General features: G+C 31.6%; 1 protein-coding gene across 2 annotated transcripts; it reads left to right on the top strand.

The window, feature by feature from the left end:
• Positions 1-885: 885 nt before the first annotated feature.
• LOC126770492 (ras-related protein Rab6) lies at positions 886-21,923 on the top strand. 2 transcript variants are annotated; one of them, XM_050489897.1, is made up of 6 exons: positions 886-1,080; positions 1,436-1,494; positions 3,009-3,168; positions 13,849-14,054; positions 15,096-15,162; positions 20,269-21,923. In XM_050489897.1, exons 1-6 carry the CDS (start codon positions 1,011-1,013, stop codon positions 20,337-20,339), a joined length of 633 nt encoding a protein of 210 aa, XP_050345854.1. In that variant the 5' UTR covers positions 886-1,010; the 3' UTR covers positions 20,340-21,923. The 2 variants fall into 2 exon arrangements, with proteins under 2 accessions (XP_050345854.1, XP_050345863.1); XM_050489906.1 differs by lacking the exon at positions 20,269-21,923 and adding an exon at positions 17,354-19,896.
• Positions 21,924-22,232: the final 309 nt, after the last annotated feature.

Genomic DNA, 22,232 nt, shown 5'->3' on the forward strand with positions numbered 1-22,232 from the left:
TGCACCCCAAAGTATGCTGAGTGGTGTCCCGGTCTGCACAGCAATGGCCGACGATTCGCTTCCGATCTTACACAGGTATTCTTCAAAACAACCGTGCGCCGAGTTGCACGAAGTGCTGCTTGAAGCTCCGTATGTGGAAAGACCTTAGTGATAGACACATTTACAGAATCCCAATGTTTCGTTTAACAAACGCATTATTAGAATATATTGTTAATGTTTATATTAGTCGTGTCCCATTTTCATACAAATAATGGTCACAATTACACACCTTATGCATTTTTGTATTATTCTGAAATTTTTATTCATTAATAAATAAATAAGAACTAAATACATTTAAAAAAAAATTGTTTGGTAATATTGATAATGTATCTATTACACAGACTAATAAAAAAAGCTTTCAAATTTCTTTACTGAATTTCCTTAATGTTTTTTAAAATTCTTTTGTAATATTATTACAAATAACATTAGGAGGGAGGGCGATTTTCTAGTACCTACTTAATATTTTTCAATTGTAAAAAGTAAATATGTTTAAAATATTAAATGTAAATACAATAGTAATATAGAATAGGTAGGGCGATATATATATCATACTCTAATTTTACTTTCATATTTTTGGAGTATTATATTATTCTTGGAGTTTCCACGGAGTAACATAGTGATAACCTATATGTCAGCTTAAAAAAATCTGAAGGATTGCCATGTTAAAAATATTTTTTTTAATTACAATTTTTTTTCTGAACTATATTAAAGTTAATTTCAACAATTTGTTTTATTTTAAAGTTCTCAATAAAAGCGAAATTAGTTATTTTAAAAATATGCATAATATTCGACATGATGTCATTTTGCTGAGTTGGCTTTTGCGTAGCGCCGTCAGTCTGCCGTAACGTGGCGGCGCTGCGCTCGTGTGTGCCGCAGGAGTGGCCCGAACTGTCATTGTTCATGTAGTTTTCTGTGATAAGAATTACTGTGAAATTTATAGTTTAGCAAAGTAATTAATTATAACAATCAAAATGTCTACGTCGGGGGAATTCGGTAATCCTCTACGCAAGTTTAAGCTCGTGTTCCTTGGAGAACAGAGTGGTAAGTGGAAGACAAATTGCCCTAGTAGTCGTACATTTTTAATACAGTTTTTGAATTTACGACACGTACATAGATTTGTCTAGACTTATTGAATTTTTGACCTACATTGCTCCGTGGTATAGAATACGATAGTTTTATTAGGACTGCTTCTTATAAATCTATCGGTACTCTGCATTACGTAGTGTAAGGGATGTAGGTTACGAGAGATTATTAGTATCATTATCGACTGTCGCTCCTACACTTCTCACGCTATTCTCTGATCTCTAGATTCTATTCCCGTTATCTGATGAATTCTTATGTGGGATAGGCAGCATGTAATTAAACAGTGCATTGACCCACAGTTTGCGATTTTCAGTGGGAAAAACGTCGCTGATCACTAGGTTCATGTATGACAGTTTTGACAACACTTATCAGGTGAGTGAGCATTTATGGTCATTTACTATTTTAATTACATATTTGGATGATGAAGCAATAACAAGTCTAGTGTCCGAATAGAGTAAATTTGTTTTAAATTGTTCCTTAAAAGATACCAATGTATATCAGATTAGAGATAATAGTATTTGTAATCGATAAACTTAATATTTATTGGGCAATATAAAGTTATTATTGGCTTGTATCAATAATATGGATGAAATTTGATAAATTGTTTGTTTGATTGATCTTGTACCCAGTAAAGCAAAAAGTTTTCATAGGAACAAATAAATTGCATTATATTTATTCATATTAAATTTTTGTCATAAAATATTGTAATTTGGTTATAGTAATTATATTAAATTGATACATTTCTTAAATTATTTTATTCATATGAGAGAAATGTGTACAAGATATTTTATAACAAATTGACATATAATCAAGTAACTTTAAATCCATATTAAAACATTCAAGTGAAAATTTTTACAATATAATATAAACACACACATATATTTATATCTTATGTATAAATATGTATTTAGAAGTAAAAATCTTAATAAGAAAAATAAACAGATTTAAACAAGTTTTGTTTAAGGAACTAGCTACCCACAAAAAATAAAACTGTTATTTATTTAATTTAGCACATAGGTTTAACATTCCGTTTTTATTTTTATAGTCCATTTGCTCTAAGTATGAAAACATGGGATTGCCCTTTATTATTAAAAAACAAGCATTCAAGTTATTGCATTAAAATAAAATAGTTCTAAGTAAATATTTCATAAAAGTCTTATTACGGTCTAATATATTTGTGAGGTTCTCTTTTAGAATAAATATATTAAACAGTAGGTTTTTTTTATTCTCGTAAGTTCAAATTAATAGGGACATAGTAAAGATATACCTTTGGATTTTGTTAATAAATATACTTTTTTTTTTGTTTGTTCCAAAAGAAAAAGATTGAATTTTTTGATAAATTATCCTGGACCCAAACTAGGAAAATAAGAAAAAATAGAAGTCTTTGTCACTAAAGGCAAAATATACACACATTCAATTCAATATACATACATTCTGTTGGTTTTACTTATTTTATTTAATATTATATCAATTCTAATACAGAAAATACAACTAGACTAACTATCACACATTATATATCATATCACATTGATAGTCAGAGTAAAACAACATCCAGACTTTCTGAGATAGATGTGTATGAAATGTATCATATTGCATACATATCTTAAAATACGTAATATAAATAATAGTTCCTATGCTCTGCTTACTGTTACTGATTATATGTTAGATTAAATAAAACTTACATTTAATTTAAAATTTGAAAATTGAAATGAATTAATTAATTATTATGTATAAACTTCGTCAAAGATTTTAGACTTAGAAATAGGTAATTTAGTAAGCATTCCTCAAAGTATAAGTGTTGGATGTATAAATGTGAAATTAATTCTTTTTGATATATTATTTTTTATATTTTTTGTTTAGAATAATTAATATTAAATTTAAAACAGGCAACAATCGGAATAGACTTTCTCTCCAAGACTATGTATCTGGAAGACCGTACAGTGCGACTGCAGTTGTGGGATACGGCGGGCCAGGAGCGTTTCCGCTCGCTCATACCTTCTTACATCAGGGACTCCACTGTTGCTGTTGTCGTCTATGATATAACCAGTAAGTTGCAGAGTATACTTTTCTTAAGTAATGTAATTTTTTAGTTCTATGTAAAACTACCACTTATTTTAATTGAATTTAAATCTAGTCATTAGATGTGCCGTCATTGTCTGTAGTTTGTTAAAATAGCTTAATGATGATTAATTCCACCTATAGGGTCATATGGTTAAGATAGGTACTAGGAAGTCTTTAACAAGTGATTTAACAGTACATGTAATTTTTAATACAACATGTCAACAGCCTCTGAAATTAGCATGTATAAACACACCGAGATATTATATGGGTACATATATGTATTTATTAAATTGATATAGGTCTAAACCTTATTAAATATGTTATAGTGGAAGTCGAGATGGCCCAGTGGTAAGAACGCGTGAATCTTAACCGATGAACGTGGGTTCAAACCCGGGCAAGCACCTCTGAATTTACATGTGCTTAATTTCTGTTTATAATTCATCTCGTGCTTTTCGGTGAAGGAAAACATCGTGAGGAAACCTGCATGTGTCTAATTTCATCGAAATTCTGCCACATGTGTATTCTACCAACCCGCACTGGAGCAGCGTGGTGGAATAAGCTCCAAACCTTCTCCTCTAAAAAAGGGAGAGGAGGCCTTAGCCCAGCAGTGGGACATTTACAGGCTGTTACTGTATAGTGGAAGGAGTAGGAACGTAGGTAATTAATAATACATACATATCTTCTACTAATGTTATCCTCGACTAATATCCTTTGTTAGAAGAACAAACTATTATCATTTATTAATGAAATGATTATTAAAATTGCTTTTCTATTTCATGAACACTTCTTGTAGTTGATAAATATGTCATATAAGTATTAAGTACTATGTATATAATAAATAACTACTCACTGTACTTAATATAGCTGGCTATAAAAATGTTATTTTTCAACAATTTCTTCGTGATATATATAATAATGGTGCGGTTTGAATAGGTAATCGCATAATTCATATTTTCGCTTGACCCCGCAGTGCTTGACCGCAAACACCGCGTCCCGAGCACTCGGCTCGCTAATTGCTGTATCCAACCTCTTTAGACCTATGAGACGAATAGCTTTTCAAATAGATTAATTATATTTTTTTATACGTTCGAAATTTACGCATACAAGTATTTGATAAATTCACCGTAATTAAAATATTAAATAGTGTTATTGATTAGTATTTTTTGTGATTCAATGGATGTTAGTACTTGTGAAGGCACGGATATGGGGTTAATTGCTAGCTTCGACCCATAGGGTTCATTGCTACCACGTTAAATGTTAAGATGGCCTTTTATGTTGAACCTATGTAGGTACATTTTAAATAGGTCGTTTGATAATGAGCTCATAATAGAGTATTTATTATACGTCCATCATTTTCAAAAGATTAGGAACAAGTATACAACATGCTGAAAACATACGAAAACGGTTTTATCGTGTTAGAAAACGAACTAAAAACTGATTTGGACAGTGTAACTTAGGATTTATCGTTCGAAAGCGAACTATTATTTATTTCTAATTAACTTTTTATGTTAAGCGATTATTTGGTATAATAGCACACTATTACATCATATTTATCCTATTACAATAATGAAGTCATGTAATCTAAGATTATCATTTGACAAATCTATGAATTCGTTTTTCTTATAAAAATCACAATTTTATGTGTCATAGTCAACGAAAACCTTTAATCGTGGCGAAAACCAGTTCTAATATTATATGTACATATATGTATGTTATGTCTACATTCGCTAAGATGACTCACGCGTCACTGTCGGTGTGATATTACGTGATGGTGTGGTGTAACGTTACGACCTCCCACTCACTGGTCTTCCACTCGCCTCCATAGTTATGAGTGTCAAGCATATGCATAACATACATTAAACAATACGGACGTCCGGATGCCGACGCGCAACCAAAATAAGCCTCAAACGTCCATACAAACGACTCATGACAATTTATTTTTCATTTCAATTATATGCGATTTACGGTTGAAATTGATAAATATTTCATCAATCCGAGTCTTAAATTGACCTTAGAAATGTGCCTTCAGTAGATTCCCCTACAAGGAAATTGAGCTGTCACACTATTACAGAACGACGGATATCTTTCAATCCCTTTTATATATATATTTTTTTATATTTCTGGTAGGACAAATGACTACTCCACCTGATGGTAAGTGGTAGTAGTCCAAAAATCCTTTTTCATTTAAGCTCTCCTTTATTGTTATATGAGCCTAGTACGTAACATATTTTATTATTACTTTCTGGTTGGTTAGTTAAATCCATAATAATTAGTTATTTTTATAATGACTGCTAAATTTCTAAGAAATGTCAATACAGTTAATGATATTATTGAATTAATTGTCACTCGTTATTGTATGCTTGGATAAAATTGACGATATTAAATATAGAAATATTAGATTGAATATATTAATTTCTGTAAATACTTACGGCGGAATTTAACTTGAATATCGAAAATAGCATTTATTACGAGAGCAATGAAAATTGGCCTAAACGATACGATTTTATAGATACACTATAAAATTCTACGATGTCGTATCCGCAGTGAATGTTATCATAGAACATATTATGTTTTTCGTTTTCACAAATCGAATATCAGAGATGGACCAACATTTTCCAATTTCCGAATTGTAACAGTATGAATTATAATTTCTTCGTCGCTCCAGTTGTAAAACGTGCATTAAATGCATTAAACATTACGATGCTGAATCCAACAAACTTTACGAACACGTGACATGCGATTTAATTGAATGAATAACGCGATTTCTTTAATACTAATATAACTCATAAGAATGTATTTTTGATGAGAACTTTTATTTAAACAAATAAATCATTTCAAATTTGGAACTTTCCTAATATCTATTAAAACTTTTATATTTTATTAGTCTATTACGTCTGAATAGAGAGTTCACCTGTGTTTGCGATTACACTTGTGTACTTTAACATCGCCTGCGGAGTAAGGTAGTCTCTGTTAAGAATGGCCGCTGTTATCGAAATTGGTCAGGCGGACAATACCACGAAAAGTATATAAGAAACTTTGATACGAGTAATATATAAGTCTTTGTAGTTTGAATTATCGTGTTCCGGTTTGAAGAGTGAGTAAGCCGGCGTTATTAAAGAGACAAGGGACAACATTGACGGTGAAATTGGTTTGTGTTAGAGTCAATATCTATAGACAGAGACCATTTACCTTCCAATTACTGTTAAATTTCGACATGAGCCATTCAATTATAAATAAAACTTATAAACAAATAATAAGTCAGTTTAAAAATTAACGTTTGTGCGATTAACTGAGTCGCACTAATGCTCTCTTCTATATAAGTAATTACATAATGTGACATGCTCAGCTTTTCAAAATAAAGTCGTTTTTATTCTCATTTTTGTTGAATGTGAATCCGACTCTCTGTTCGCTTTTTTATGCGTTGGTACTTAAAACAAAAGGATATATGATTATGCTTGTTTGTGTTATGATCTAACATAAAGTTACAGTAATTATCTGCGAAGTTATTATATTTTATACGTATCTAGAATAAGAAGAATTTTTTAAAATGAGTTTTTAAGTAGCTTGCTCTGTCTTTGCTATTTTCATCCTTTGGTCGCAATACAAAACTTTCATTTCACGTTGATTATTTAAAAAATAAAGCTTTTGTCTATCATTTGACTCAAATCTGTTATAGATAAAAAAAAAACACAAATACAACTTACTTATTTTTTCTAATTAAAGAAATGGCGAACTTTTTCATATCATATAATATAAAATTCTATAAAATGGTGTTACAACTGACTATACAAGCCTAAACACAATTTCTGTATTAATAATTTAAAGCGACAAAATCCAATCAATGAATTGAATACTTTTCAGTCAATTAGTTTTTTACTATTTTGTTAGTGAACTATTTGATATTCGACGAAATATGTAGTGTAAACATGGTCTTTTCTAAGAGGCATAATAAAATGTGTGAGTATTTTTTTAAATCTAATTATTGTTAAATTTAATGTAGGTGGTGGTCAACATTAACACTCATTGGTAAATACCAAGCATAAGCAATAATTCTAAATCGGTTTAATTGAAGATTACTATATACGTACCCGTATTTAAAAAATAATGCTCTTAAGTGGCATTAATTCCGTAAGTTGAATTATTTGGTCACTAGAAATTATGCATCACTGCTACTTTTCTAACTTCAATCATTTACGAAATTTTGGCACTTATTCGTAATAATGTTGTTTTTTCATTATTTTTACTGATTATCTAAAATAAGCATGCTCTCTTCATGCTCAAGCTCTGTTGGAAATATTTAAATAACAAATTTCAGTCGTAGAAATGTTAATAAAATCCCGCCATAAATTTGCAGTAAGACTCGGAGAATATGATAAGGTTTCTCAGTAGATATGAAAATGTAATATCTACTCTACAAAATGTGCTTCACGTCCATACATACTTTTATAAAGAAAATGTGTATTACGTACTGTTGTACAGAGATAGATACACATACAGTAACAGCCTGTGAATGTCCCACTGCTGGGTTAAGGCCTTCTCTCCCTTTTGAGGAGAAGGTTTGGAGTTTATTCCACCACGCTCCTCCAATGCGGTTTGGTAGAATACACATGTGGCAGAATTTCAATGAAATTAGACACATGCAGGTTTCCTCGCGATGTTTTCCTTCACCGTCAAGCACGAGATGAATTATAAACACAAATTAAGCACATGAAAATTCAGTGGTGCTTGCTTGGATTTGAACCCACGATCAGCGGTTAAGATTCACGCGCTCTAACCACTAGGCCATCTCGGCTATTAAACATATTTGTCTCCATATAGGCTGTACTAAATCACAGCCTATGTTGTTAAACTAAGCTAACTTAAAACATTATAAGGAATACGAAAACTTTGCAAACGTTTATTAGAGCCACTAAGAATGCAATAAAAAATTGTATTAGGTACATTATGTATTTATTGAGGAGCTAGTGTTAGTTATAAAAAGTAGCCTATGTCCTTCCTCGAGGTTCAATCTTACTTCATACAGAATTTCATCAAAATCAGTTTAGTATTTTAGCCGGGAAAGCGTAACAGACGCAGTAACGTAACGCTATACGGCAGTAACGCTGCCTGCGTTAATTTCGCATTTATAATATAAATATAGATTTATTTATTTTTAAACCGCCGATATGTCATCTTAACATAAGCATAAATAAATTTAAGGGAATGGAACACATATAATTTTTTTTTTTTATAGAATAGGAAGGCGGACGAGCATATGGGCCACCTGATGGTAAGTGGTCACCAAACGCCCTTAGACTTTGGCATTGTAAGAAATGTTAACCATCGCTTACATCACCAATGCGCCACCAACCTTGGGAACTAAAATGTTATGTCCCTTGTGCCTGTAATTACACTGGCTCACTCACCATTCAAACCGGAACACAACAATACCAAGTACTGCTGTTTTGCGGTAGAATATCTGATGAGTGGGCGGTACCTACCCAGACGAGCTTTCACAAAGCTCTACCACCAGTAGAAGTTTCAATAAGAGGCAGCCAAAGTATAGGGATCCTTATTTAACATATTGTTCTATATACACTATATAAATATACTTATTTAGAAAAAATAGTATAACTAATTGTAATGAAATATACCGATTATATTTTCAATTATGTATTCAACTAAATATATATCAGGAGCCGAGGAAGTAAATTCGCCTTCGGTAAATTTAACGCCGTAGTCTATGGTATAGCTAGCCTATATGGAAGTTCGCCTCTCAGCTTTGTCTAAGTATTTAATACATTTGAACTCTTTCCGCTTTGTATATTCTGTGGTCCACCACTGATTACCTCCCAGTGTATTTGTTTTACTGCGAATGTTTTATTTTTTTATTCGCCATGCACTGTGCTAATGCAACGTATGACACGATCCGCCTATTATTTTATCACTTGTTTATTTAAATATCTTGTAATAATTTTATAATACTGGTTCGAATCGTTAACAATTGACTTAGGACAATATATATATGAAACGTTTTAAATTAATATTTTGTTAATATAAGATTTACTTTAATACTTTTTGATAATTAAATTAACTTTGTTGTTATATTTTTCCTTTTTTTTAAATATAAAATCAGTCAGTCAGTAAAAATATAAGGTCAGTGGGACTTATTTGTAAGCGACAGATGTACATGACATTTGAGAGATTTACAATTCTTCAATATTATATACATTTCATGTATATATTTGATTCATCAAAATTTGTATCTCTGTCTATCTCAAAAAGCTACAAAATATAAACGCACTAAACATCCTTTGTCCTTCTTAAAACTTTAAAAATGAAATTAGAAATATCCATCGGATAAGTTGTAATCAGTAATCGCGTAAATAAGCAAAAAATATTTTATAATATTAGTATGATATAAGATAACAAATCATATCAGAAAACTCCATTAAATACAAGTTTTATGAATTAATTAGCTTTCTACTCCTCTATTTTACAATCTGGCATCAATCATCTTAGGTCGTGGAATGATACGACTTTATCCAAGGCCGTGGGTACGCTGCAATAACTCATCAGTTGTTCCACCGACAAACGTCAATACGTATCACCGTGGTCTAGTTCGCAGAGTGAATGACACATTTTCGATCTCATGGTTGGCGGCGCATTGAAGGTTTTGAATGATTTTTTATTTTTTTTAAAGTTCCTGTGTCAATCTATGGACGAATGTATACTCGTAAACTACATAATCTGCTATCTTGGATTCGTTTAAAATTAAAAAGGAAACTTTAAACATTGTTAAAACAGATACATGTAGACGCGGTAGTCTTATGTATAAGGCTTTTTGATTCGTCAAGAGTCGAAAAATTTTAAGAGTAATTATATTTTATGATACGAAAACATAAACGCCGTTTATTAAAAATGAGTTCTGTTAATATTTATATAAAGGTTTCATTTAGCTCGCCTTGTTATCACACTAACTATGCTAGAGACGAATATCAAAGTTACATTATTTTATGTTTGTGCAATCCGTCTGAAGAAAACGTGTTGAATAAAATATCAGTAACAAAAGACTGGATTACAACGGATCGGTTGCATGCACCTGAAATACTGAAAGTGTGCCAATGACCTCGTGAACAGAAGGTTGGATTCCGAATAGATCTAACGTACAAATAAAATTATTCTTTGTTTTGAGATGTTACATTGAATATCGTAATACATGTGTAACAAAGAAGTCCTTTAATATTAACGAGTAATGTTTTATGTTTTCGTTTCTCGAAAATTATTTTAATTCGATTTTTGAAATTCTATATTTATTTATTATATATAAATATATATTTATTATTTTTTTTTATCGAATTATTTATATTGTCAACAAATAAACTTTTAAAATTTTGTAACGTCTTTAAAATGACTTGACGTCTTTGTAAATCAGCTTCTTTTAGCAATGTTTTGTATACAATTAATTTATTATATAGTGACGTTGAGAAAATGTGCCAAAAAATATATGTTCTTAGATTATTTACTAAATTAATGATTCTTTTAAAATGTTATAAAAACATTTCTTTTTCATCCTTAAGCTTGAACGATATTGTAGACCGTTGTCTTTTTAATTTTGTCGAATGAAGAAGATTTTCATATGAATTACAGAATCATAGCCCAAAAATGTAGATCTTTCGCAATAAATTTCATAAAGTTTTACGCCGGTATGCCTTTCGATTAAATAAATTCACTTTCTCGCGAGTCGCTCTAACATAAAATAAATTTGATCTCTACACTGAAGAGTATAAGGCTTAAAATTAAATATTAGACATTCGTGTTCGTTGTGACAAACAATATTGGATGTATTTGTAGTGACCTTCGTTGTCCCGCCAGTTTAAATATTTGGCACAAACTACCCCTAAACTAAGCGTTACAGATATTGGACCCGTATGACATTAAACTGTTAAACTAGAGTTAGTTAATGAATTTGAATGCTCAATATAATTTCAATTGTATTACATCTGTTCTAGCTGTTTCGATTATTATTTTTTTATTTAAAGGAAGAAAAGAACAAAGTATTATTTAATATGATTTCACGTTTATAACAAAGTTTGTTTAAATATTTTCAGCTTTATTTAGTCAAAAACAAATGTTGCCTATCTGTAAAATTAAATACATACTTTATATCGTTTTATTGTTTCATAAAAACGGGGTCTTCTCTTGGCTGCTTGCCTCGGTCCATTATTTCAAAGGATAATATATAGCTTAGGAACAATCCCCCGACGAGCCAAGAGAATTAAACAAGTTATACGATACGATTTTTTAATTTAATAACAACTAGCTAATCGACCTGGCTTCGTACTGGTAGAGTAAAACTCTACATAGAATGTTTATATTTAGGAAAATACAAAGTATAAAAATCTTGTTATTTTTGGACTGCAAACCTTCTTGAGCGCACGCAGAATAAGTCACCAAAGTGCTATCACAATCGGATGAATTTTTTATGAACGCATAAAGAACAAATATATGAACATTCAATTTTATATCTGTAAATATAGAATCTTATATCATCGTCTTTTAACGATTATTTTTTTGTTAAGTTTTTTTTTTATAGAAAAGAAAGGCGGACGAGCATATGGGCCACATGATGATAAGTGGTCACCAACGCCCCTAGACATTGGCATTGTAGAAATGTTAACCATCTCTTACATCACCAATGCGCTACCAACCTTGAGAACTAAGATATTATGTCCCTTGTGCCTGTAATTACACTGGCTCACTCACCCTTCAAACCGGAACACAACAATACCATATACTGCTGTTTTGCGGTAGAATATCTGATGAGTGGGTGGTACCTACCCAGACGAGCTTGCACAAAGCTCTACCAGCAGTAAAAAAGTTTTCTTGGAAGTGTACTTTCTCTGTTGTTACATAAACACAATGTCCGATGTTGAATATTAATGTGTTTTTTAGAGTTTCGGATGAGGCGATAAACCAGCGAATTGCTCGTAAAACTACTGAATTCAAGCAACATTATTGTTATTATGATTGATTCAAGGCCTGAACTTAAGTATATATAAGTCGAGGGAGCGGAGGTTATACGTTGCGGATCCTTAAAAAAATTACAAATTGTTACGAACTTTAGGACAGTTTTAGTGGCTATTGGCGTCTGGCAACTGTCCTCCATATTGGATTACTGATGACATCACACTTCCCTGTATCACTAGAGATGATTCTCTGTACCGTGTATTTATAAAACCGGCTATTATTTATTGATGACTGTATATTTGTATACATATATAACAAAATCGTAAACTGGTACTAAGTGTTTATACCTAATCGATAAGTACCTAAATGTTGAATAAAATTCGACTTCATACTTATTCACTAACAATCTATATTCGTTTGTTCAATGCTTATGATTATAATTATTGTATTGATTAATGCAATATTATAGAAATGTCTTATTTTATGTACAACAACGACATCAACTGCAGAAATTATCTCCGTAAAGATAACAATGATGTAGGTGAAGGGTCGATTCCCGATTCCTGCATGTGATTCACCGTTCGAGAATTTCGTGTAGTCAATATTGTATCACTTAAAAAGCAATCAAACTCCAATTAAATAGTCTCGTAGATGGAGAAGTAAATGGCATTTAACATGACCCAATGAAAAGTATTGCAATATCCGTCATCGAGTAAAACGTCATCCGATTTCTGATGACGTCACGAATGTTAAAAATATAATAATGACGGTTCCATAGTTGAGTCATAGCGTTGAAAGAGTACAGTTGTAATAACTTCAGAAACACGACTTATATGTCGACGTTTCTTAAGAATCGATCTCACCTATATAGAGGGCGGGGCTTTGTGCAGGTCTGTCTGAGTTGGTACCGATCACTCATCAGTTATTCCACCGCCAAACATCAATACTCTGTATCGATGTGTGTCGGTTCAAAGGGTTAGTGGCCCACTGTAATTACAGGTCCAAGAAACGTTGGTTGTTGTTGGTAATGATTTCTATAATAAAAATAAATATTATATACAGCGCCGATGATACTGATTATGAGGCTAATTTGGAATATCTACAAAACAACAAAGCGAAGAAGCGTCACAAAATGGACCCACAAGTGTAAATGAAATCTGAAAATTATTCGGTTCTTTATTACATGTTACATATCTTCTCATAGTGTTTTTAGTCACTCGTGATTGGTTAATAAATACGCGAGCCTAATGTAAATACATAATTGGAATGTAGATAAAAAGAAATATTATACTTAGTGTACTTAATGCGCTGAAGAAATACCTACTAATCTACTGCACAAACAAAATGCTTACATGACTGAACACTGCTGAGCAAAGAATATCGATCCTCGACGACCTCTATTTCTTTCCGTTGAATTATTTTCAAGCTTAAATGTAAATTATGTTTTAAATTGTTTTTTTTTTTATTTCATTCCAATAACAATATAAATAAATAAATAATTTTATTTTATAATAATAATATTACGTATTGTAATAAAGTTTTTGCTTTTGAAAACAGAATGAATGACCAGACATTTATCGACGCCTAGCTATAATTTGGCAATATTTGTTTGGCTAACTGTACTACTTATTATATAATTTTACGAAATACACAGACTTCGACGGTGAGGCAAAAACTAACATTTCGCAAAAATCAAAAATAATTTTCTGTCTTCAGATGCAAACTCATTCCACCAAACATCGAAATGGATCGATGACGTCCGCACGGAGCGTGGCTCGGACGTGATCATAATGCTGGTTGGCAACAAGACCGATCTGTCTGACAAGCGGCAGGTCTCCACCGAGGACGGTGACCGCAAGGCCAAGGAGCTCAATGTTATGTTCATTGAGACCAGCGCGAAGGCTGGATATAATGTCAAACAGGTGATTACGTAATATTATAACATAGCGATTACAGTTCGTAGATGTCTTACTTCTAGGACAAAGTTTTACCTAACCCTCCTATTTAGGAGAACGCTTGGGGCTTATTTCCCCCCACATGGATCACCTGCGAGTTGTTAAATATTTCATCCGATATATACCGGTATCGTCACGATGCCTTTTTTTTTTTATAGAATAGGAAGGTGGACGAGCATATGGGCCACCTGATGGTAAGTGGTCACCAAACGCTCTTAGACATTGGTATTGTAAGAAATGTCAACCATCGCTTATAGCCAATGCGCCACCAACCTTGGGAACTAAGATTTTATGTCCCTTGTGCCTGTAATTACACTGGCTCACTCACCCTTCAAACCGGAACACAACAATATCAAGTATTGCTGTTTTGCGGTAGAATATCTGATGAGTGGGTGGTACCTACCCAGACGAGCTTGCACAAAGCCCTACCACCAGCCTGCAAAGCTAAACTTGAATTACATTTGTAATCTGAGTTGTTACTGTCTTGGTTCATATTATAGCATAATTGGCGGTTCTTAATATATAGAATTGTACATCATCTATTCTTTGATCCGACCACCGACTTTCTAAGGCTGAGTATGTACTAACTTCGATAGTTTAACTGTTTTTAATAAACTTTTATTACCTTGACCTGTATGCAATATTGAGTGTAACGGAATTTATACCAATTGACTTTTCATAGTAAAATAAATAGTTAGATTTTTTTCTAGTTTCCAGTTTAGTACAATCATAACTCAACCGTGTACCTGATGCTTAAAGCGATGTGAAAGCTGGAGATTCAATCCTGACTTGGGCTATAGTCATCCCTACTTTTAACACAAGATTTACGCTTAATTGAATGGGATAATAAGAATTTTACTAATTTCTTAAAAATGTTATATATATAATATTTTGTAAGATCATAAAATTTGGGGTCTCTGTTTCCGGCAAAGATTGTTATTCGATGTTCTAAAAGGACATTTTAGTAATTTGAATGCTCATCATATTTTTATGGTTATATATTTGCAGTTATTCCGAAGAGTAGCCGCGGCGCTGCCCGGCATGGACTCTGCTGAGAGTAAGCCACCGGAAGACAGTATCCTTTTTGAAAAACTATTCAAAATTAAATATATAAGCTCCCGTAATTCTGTACAAGTGATAGAAGTGAAACTACTTTTTGTGTCAGTAACGTTACTCATGGAGACGTTTTTAAATTCGACCTTGAACTTTTATACTCATGGCGCCCAAAGAAGTTTCACATAAAAAACTTATAATACACTTTTATACATTAATTATACACGTCATTGAACATCTCACGCAGTCCATACACGCACTGAACACGGTATATTTGTACAATGTTATTTTTGTACCGGTATAAATGTGTAATACCCGCTGATACGGTACCATTGTATGCGGCTAGAAATGCGTTAATGGTGATTTCGTTTCAATATTAATCATGGTTGTCATTTTGGGGTATGATTATTAATTTTGTGTGAAATTAGCTATATACATACATGTGAAAAAAGTTATATGTATAATTATTACTTTTTGATATTATTTTATATTATTCACGTTTAAGTTGGTTCAACAAAATATTAAAAAAAAAAAAAAAAAACAAAACAAAAGTGATAAATGTCATGTACTCAATATGAATGTAATGGAATGCTTACATAATTCCAAGTTTAAAAGTATCGCGGTAAACTTGTAGCGAATTTCACACGTATTGGCACACGATCGTTCGGTAACTAGTGACGTCCCCCGGACTCGTCTTTGGGTGGTGGTAACGTAGCGAGCTAACAAGTGTTGTAAGTAAAGTTAACATTACTAATGTCATATGTAATTGTCTACCTGCCTGCTTTATCTATTTGCACATTCCTTCGCTTATCATAGTATATTTATTATATTTACGTATTTATTATACAGTTTTATTATATATATTTTTTACTTATATACCTAAAGCATGACTTTTATTAATATGAACTTTTTTTCCAATAACATGGGACACTTTTTTTGTCATAAATTACAATTTCTAAAGTACTTTGATGAATCAAAATGTGTTAATGAATTTTTGCTTCAGTATTCAAATGTTTTTTAATTTCGAAAAGAGAAAGAAATATCAAAATTGATATCCGTCCAGTCATTTTGTCTCTTATAATTCTTATCAAAAGTTCAAAAAGTTTCTCTTATAGTATTTGTTTTAAGACCTTAGCCAAATTAATATATTTAAAAAATATTATTTAAATTTGTGTGTATGTGTTGAAGTATATCAATATTTATAAACTTCATATTATATATTTAAATTTATCTTCCATTGCATGTGTGTGCATGTTACATTATATAGCAAAGCCATAAATTATATTTTATTCTAACTAAACTTCATTTTCATTAGTCACATTCACAATTCAAAACTATTTTATTTCCAGTTATCAATGTTCTGTTTGTATCTGTAGGTAATTTCTTTGCTTTTACGTCCAGCTTTAAAAAAAATCTTTAAATCAATATACTTTAATGTCTTGTTAAAAATATTTCTAATCTTGAATGTTTACTAAATATATAAAATCAATGAAGCGTCTTTTTTTCCGGGTTTTTAATGTTAACTAATTTAAATAGTAATCTACTGGTGGTAGAGCTTTGTGCAAGCTCGTCTGAGTAGGTACCACCCACTCATCAGATATTCTACCGCAAAACAGCAGTACTTGGTATTATTGTGTTCCGGTTTGAATGGTGAGTGAGCCAGTTTAATTACAGGCACATGGGACATAACATCTTAGCTCCCAAGGTTGGAGGCGCAATGGTTATGTAAGCGATGGTTAACATTTCTTACTATGCCAATGTCTATGGGCGTAAGTGACCACTTACTATCAGGTGGCCCATATGCTCGTCTGCCTTCCTATTTTATAAATAAAAATATTATTTATGATGTTAATCTTTACTAAGCCCTACTGGATAGACACTAGCCACTTATTCTAGCACCAATATATATGGCTTGGTCTCGATTTGAAGGTTTGATTAAGCCAGTGTCATTAAAGGACGATGGTCGGCACTGGGATAACTGTGCAAAGGAATAGTTAATATTATTTACAGTGCTAATTTCTGATTAATGATGCCTTATGAGATTAAAGCTAGAAACAGCTTTAATCTTTAAGCCTATATTAAATTAGATTGAAACGTGTGGACAGCAATAACACAAAATTAAAAGAAAGACGCTTTATCGAAACTATATCGATTCGAACTACGATTATTTTTCCGTAGTGTTTAATTTATTTTCCTTAATAATATATGTTCAGTGCATGAGGTGATCCTGCGACAGGCGCCCGGAGACAACAAGGAGCCCGACAGCAGCTGCGCCTGCTAGGACCGGACAGCTATACCACTATATATCGGGCCACGGAACTTAGCAACGTTGGTTACTTGACGCGAATGAAATGTCACAATTTATGCTAGACTGCCGAATATAATTACCAGAATTTTTTAGTATTATATATTTCATATTAAAAGTTAGCTTCTCAAAATGTAAAAAATTGAGAGATATACCCTTGTGATCAAAAAAGTATGTTCGTACTAAAATAATCGATTTAATAAAACAAAACATATTTTGCCCAAACGAAAAAAACTAATAGTGAATAAACGTCCTTATTTATAAACGTTGCTTAGCGGCTGCTTAGATAAACACAGATTTCTCTCTTTCTGTCATTATTGATTTGACACTTGAAAGAAGAAGACAGCATTGTTTAAACAATCACTCGATAAACAACGTTAATAAGTAAGGCCGATAGTTACTTCCCGTCTGGGTTGTAGTTGTCTATTATAGAGTTTAACGTGATTGAAGATATACGGGCTCTTGTTCAAAGGCATTATAGCAGATAATTGAACTAAAATAAGTTAAAGTAACAAACGTTGTTTAGTGTATCCTTGTCGCTCTGAATGATTTGCGAGGGACCGAAAATGGCAGCTGAATAGTTAACATTATAATGTAATATGTCGAAAGCGAATGATAAAATGTATGATTCATTCATTCATTGAACTAAAATATTTCATTGTTCGATTGGTCGTTACGTAATGGGGACCGAACAATCGTAATGCTCTAAAAACTAAAGCTCGGTTACTATATTCCAGTATACGGTTAAGGATAGCAGTATTGTCTACGATACGTAATTCAGAAGCTACCATCGGGTTGCTGCTTACGTCATAGAAGACTGCGTATAACGGATAATAGGATAAATATATGAAGATGAAAATGTGACATAAAAATCGTTTCTTGAATATAGTAAACGAATGATTATTAATTATGTCACGTCCGCCGCGCCCTTCGCAATCATTCAGGACGACAGACTGATCTGACATGTCGCTGTGCTTTTGTGTGTTAGCATTTAAAGTGATATTAGATTTTAATGTACATCCAGCATTCAATGGTAATGCACAATCGTGCTTTAGGTTTGGTCGAGCTGTTTCAATGCGTTTGGTATATTTGTGAACACGGTGGCACCTTTATGCACGGCTGGAGTCGCTTTTGTGTCGTTGCGGATTCGTTTTAGTCTATAAGACTGTTCAACGCGAGCCCTTGGAATTGGCAAATTCATTCAAAATTAAATTAAATTCATTTCTGATTTTTAATGTTCCTTTACGATTGATATTTTTGTTTATATATTTATATTTAATCTATTCGGAAGCCTTCGCCCAGTGGAATATTAGTGGGATGTTTCGGTTACAATTTTATAATTGTAAGTATATAGTGACATATTATATAAGCATATGCGAGAGGTTGGAAGGGCTTACGTCTACGAATTCGATTGCAGTTGCCGAGAGTGAATGCGCCAAGCGTGTAGGTTTAGCGTTTCGTTGAACTGCCCTACGGCTGTATATAGCATCCGGTCGCGATCACCTCTGTACACATATCCTAAATTATGCCATACTTTTCTACATACATAAATAATTATTATTATAACACAAATGGGGAATCAAAGGGATTAATTGAGATTATATTTGAAATTTACTCGAGTTATGTTATTTTCGTTTCTATAAATTGATTTTAAGTTTATATTAAACATTTATTAATGACTAAAATATGATATCGAATTAATTTTAATATAAAAGAGTATATAACGAGGTGGCGCGGCCTGTGTACATTAGTATTATTTATTTACTTTAGTGCTTAAGAACGAAATCTTATGATTCTTATATTTTTAACTAATATTTTTATTTAGTGAGATTTTCACAGCTAGCTTTTATCGGGTTTATATGACGTTTACATAAATATAAAATATTTGAAATAGTTCATTCCAGCTTTTGTAATGATTATATTATTATATATATTAATAAATGATAAATTTATTTTAACCTCAAAAAGCAATAACTATTCCTGAAATGAGTTTTAATTGATCGAAAAAATATTTAATATTAGTTACACTAATTTTATAGTTATTAATATTTAAAATAATTAAAATTAAAATTGTTTATTTGAATTTATTTTTTATTAATAATAGATAAATGTACTTATTATTTACATTTTTTGTGTACTTGGAGCATTGCATCAGTTTTGTATAATTTATTTAAAAAGTTAATTATTTAATTACAAATAATTAATCGATTATCTATTAATAAGGGACAATATTTCTGGTGCAATATTCCTGGGACATAATTTTTGACCGCCAAGTTTTCTTTTTATACCACAGAATATATATTATGATTCACAATGTCTTAGACTTAAGGTCGATTAGCATGGTGTAGAAATACGTTGAACCGTGCAGTTTGTCTATGGACGTTGTTTCATGATTTTGTTTATAAATACCCGTATCTCACGCTGATATTTTAAATAAAATTTAAAACAATACTAATTCGTATTTATTACTTCATTATTTTTTATATACACATATCATACAGGTACAATATATCTGTTGTCATTTGGTTTGTCTTATTTTATTGAAGGGTGTTTTGTTAAATATAGACAATATTTTAGTAACAGTCAGCTCAATCCCTTATGTGAAAGTTTTTTTTGAATTTTTCTTTTTATTTTGAAGTATATCGTTTACTTTTTGTCATCTACGTATCTTTTTTTTACTTATGGCAGACATATTTTATTTTTCATAAATAAAGGTGTCGTATTGATGTTTCAATTTATATTTAATAGCAAGAATTATCTCATGGATGTTGTTATTTTAGAATGTGAACGTTTTTGTTACAAACTCCTTAACTCCAGTAACAGCTGTGGACCTGCAGACCCAGTCGCCCATGGGCTCCGAACAGGAGGGCAACGAGAGCGGCTGCGTCTGCTGAACTATCCCCCTTGCCCCTCACACGCCCCGCCCCCTCCCCGTCCCGCACACAGGCACCGCTTCACGGAGCTACGCGTACTATCAGAACGTTTCGCGCTTGCCATCATCAATAATATCTATAATTTCGACGTATATAAGTTAAAAATATATTTTTCAAATTGCGTAGAATTTTAGGTGTGTATGTTGACGTAGTCGAGACGAGAATAATATCTGATGTAAACAAAAAATAGGATTTGTCGAATCGATTTAATAATATAGTAACATATATTGATGTTTTCTAATAGTTTGCAGAACGTAACTTGTGATTTCATTTTTGAATATTTTACAATTTTATATTGTGATTATAATTAAATACAAAATGTAGGAATGTGATAAAAGACGATTTTAATTTATTGTTTCTGCTGTTTGGAATTAATTATCGTCAGCAATAATATACGAAAATAAAAACGAAAGGTTAATAAAATATTTATTCGTTGCCTAAAACTTTGTGCCTTTGGAAAACACGCACTTTCACGTAATATTTAAAATAGAATGAACGAATCGATTCCAATATATTTTTTTATTATTTCGTAAAATTATACGTGCTTAAGTTTAAACATTGTATTATTGGAAGTTTTGCTGACTACGAGTGACGTTACCTACGGGACGGGGACATGTTTATTGTAAGGCAAATGTTTTGTATTTGACTTAATTGTAAAACGAACGAGCCTGGACGCGATCCTTCATCACTCAGTATACTTGATTTCATATTTTTATAAATAATTGGGAGCGAATTTAAGCTGGACGTAAGAAAGAGTAGGGTCTAAGGCGGAAAAAGTTGACAAATAAAATTAAAATTTCTGTTTAATATAGTTTTAACTAAAATGTTATGAATTCGAAATTATTCTGTTTACATTAAAAAAAAAAGAAATATATATATGAAAAGAAGATAAAATGATACTTAAATCCGCTCCTGTGAAGAATGACTGATATTCATTTATTTCAATCATTCAATAATTTTCTTATTTATATTTCGTCGATCGCGTCCAGTTGCCGCGCGTGTTGAAACTAAGGAAAGATCTCTGATACTGTGTACATAGTTTGTTATATTTATTTAAAATGAAACGTCTGATCGACACCGGCGTCGTCGCGATCTTCTGGTGACATTTAAGACTCATTATCTAAGAATTTAATCTTCATCTATAGTGATTATATTGAAAGCACAATTAGTATTCTAACTTGCTAGTTAATATTAAGTTAGAAAATGCCGTTCGGTATAGAACGTTTGGAATTTAGAAATTTTCAATATATTAAAATTCATATAAAAATAATCGAGCTCACTGCCGACGTAGTTGAAGTTTTTCCTTTTTACATTACATAGCCTTACCTCTCTTAGAATCTGTATTCCGTGTTACTGTATTCGAATAAACGGGCATGATTAAAAGATTTTTTATAGTGTTTTATATGCAATGATATTATAGAGTCGATAATGATGAAGTAATTTACTTTGTAATGCCATGTGCTTTAGCTTTGTCAATAGAAATCATTGTTTGACGGTTACTCGAATTTAGCATAATGTTCCGGATAATAAAGCGTTTTAAATACATATTGCGTTTGATTTATTTTCCGTACCTAAGAATAAATTAGCTAAGGACAGTTTTATTTTTATTTATGTTGATATAAACTAAACAGATAATAAAAATAATGCATAGTGCGTTATTGAGGTGGTTATTGGGTATATATATTTTTTTTAATATTTTAAGAAAACAGACGAGCAAATGGACCTACGTGTAATTTGTTGTCTTTGCCCATAAATCTAGCAATTAAGTGAATAAAAACTATAAATTTGGTAACTTGAAGTATATTTATTTACCAATTATACAGTGTACGTTGTCAAATTATGTATTGTATATAC

This window comes from Nymphalis io, chromosome 1, assembly GCF_905147045.1.
Source record: "Nymphalis io chromosome 1, ilAglIoxx1.1, whole genome shotgun sequence".
In the NCBI taxonomy this organism is placed as follows: domain Eukaryota; kingdom Metazoa; phylum Arthropoda; class Insecta; order Lepidoptera; family Nymphalidae; genus Nymphalis; species Nymphalis io.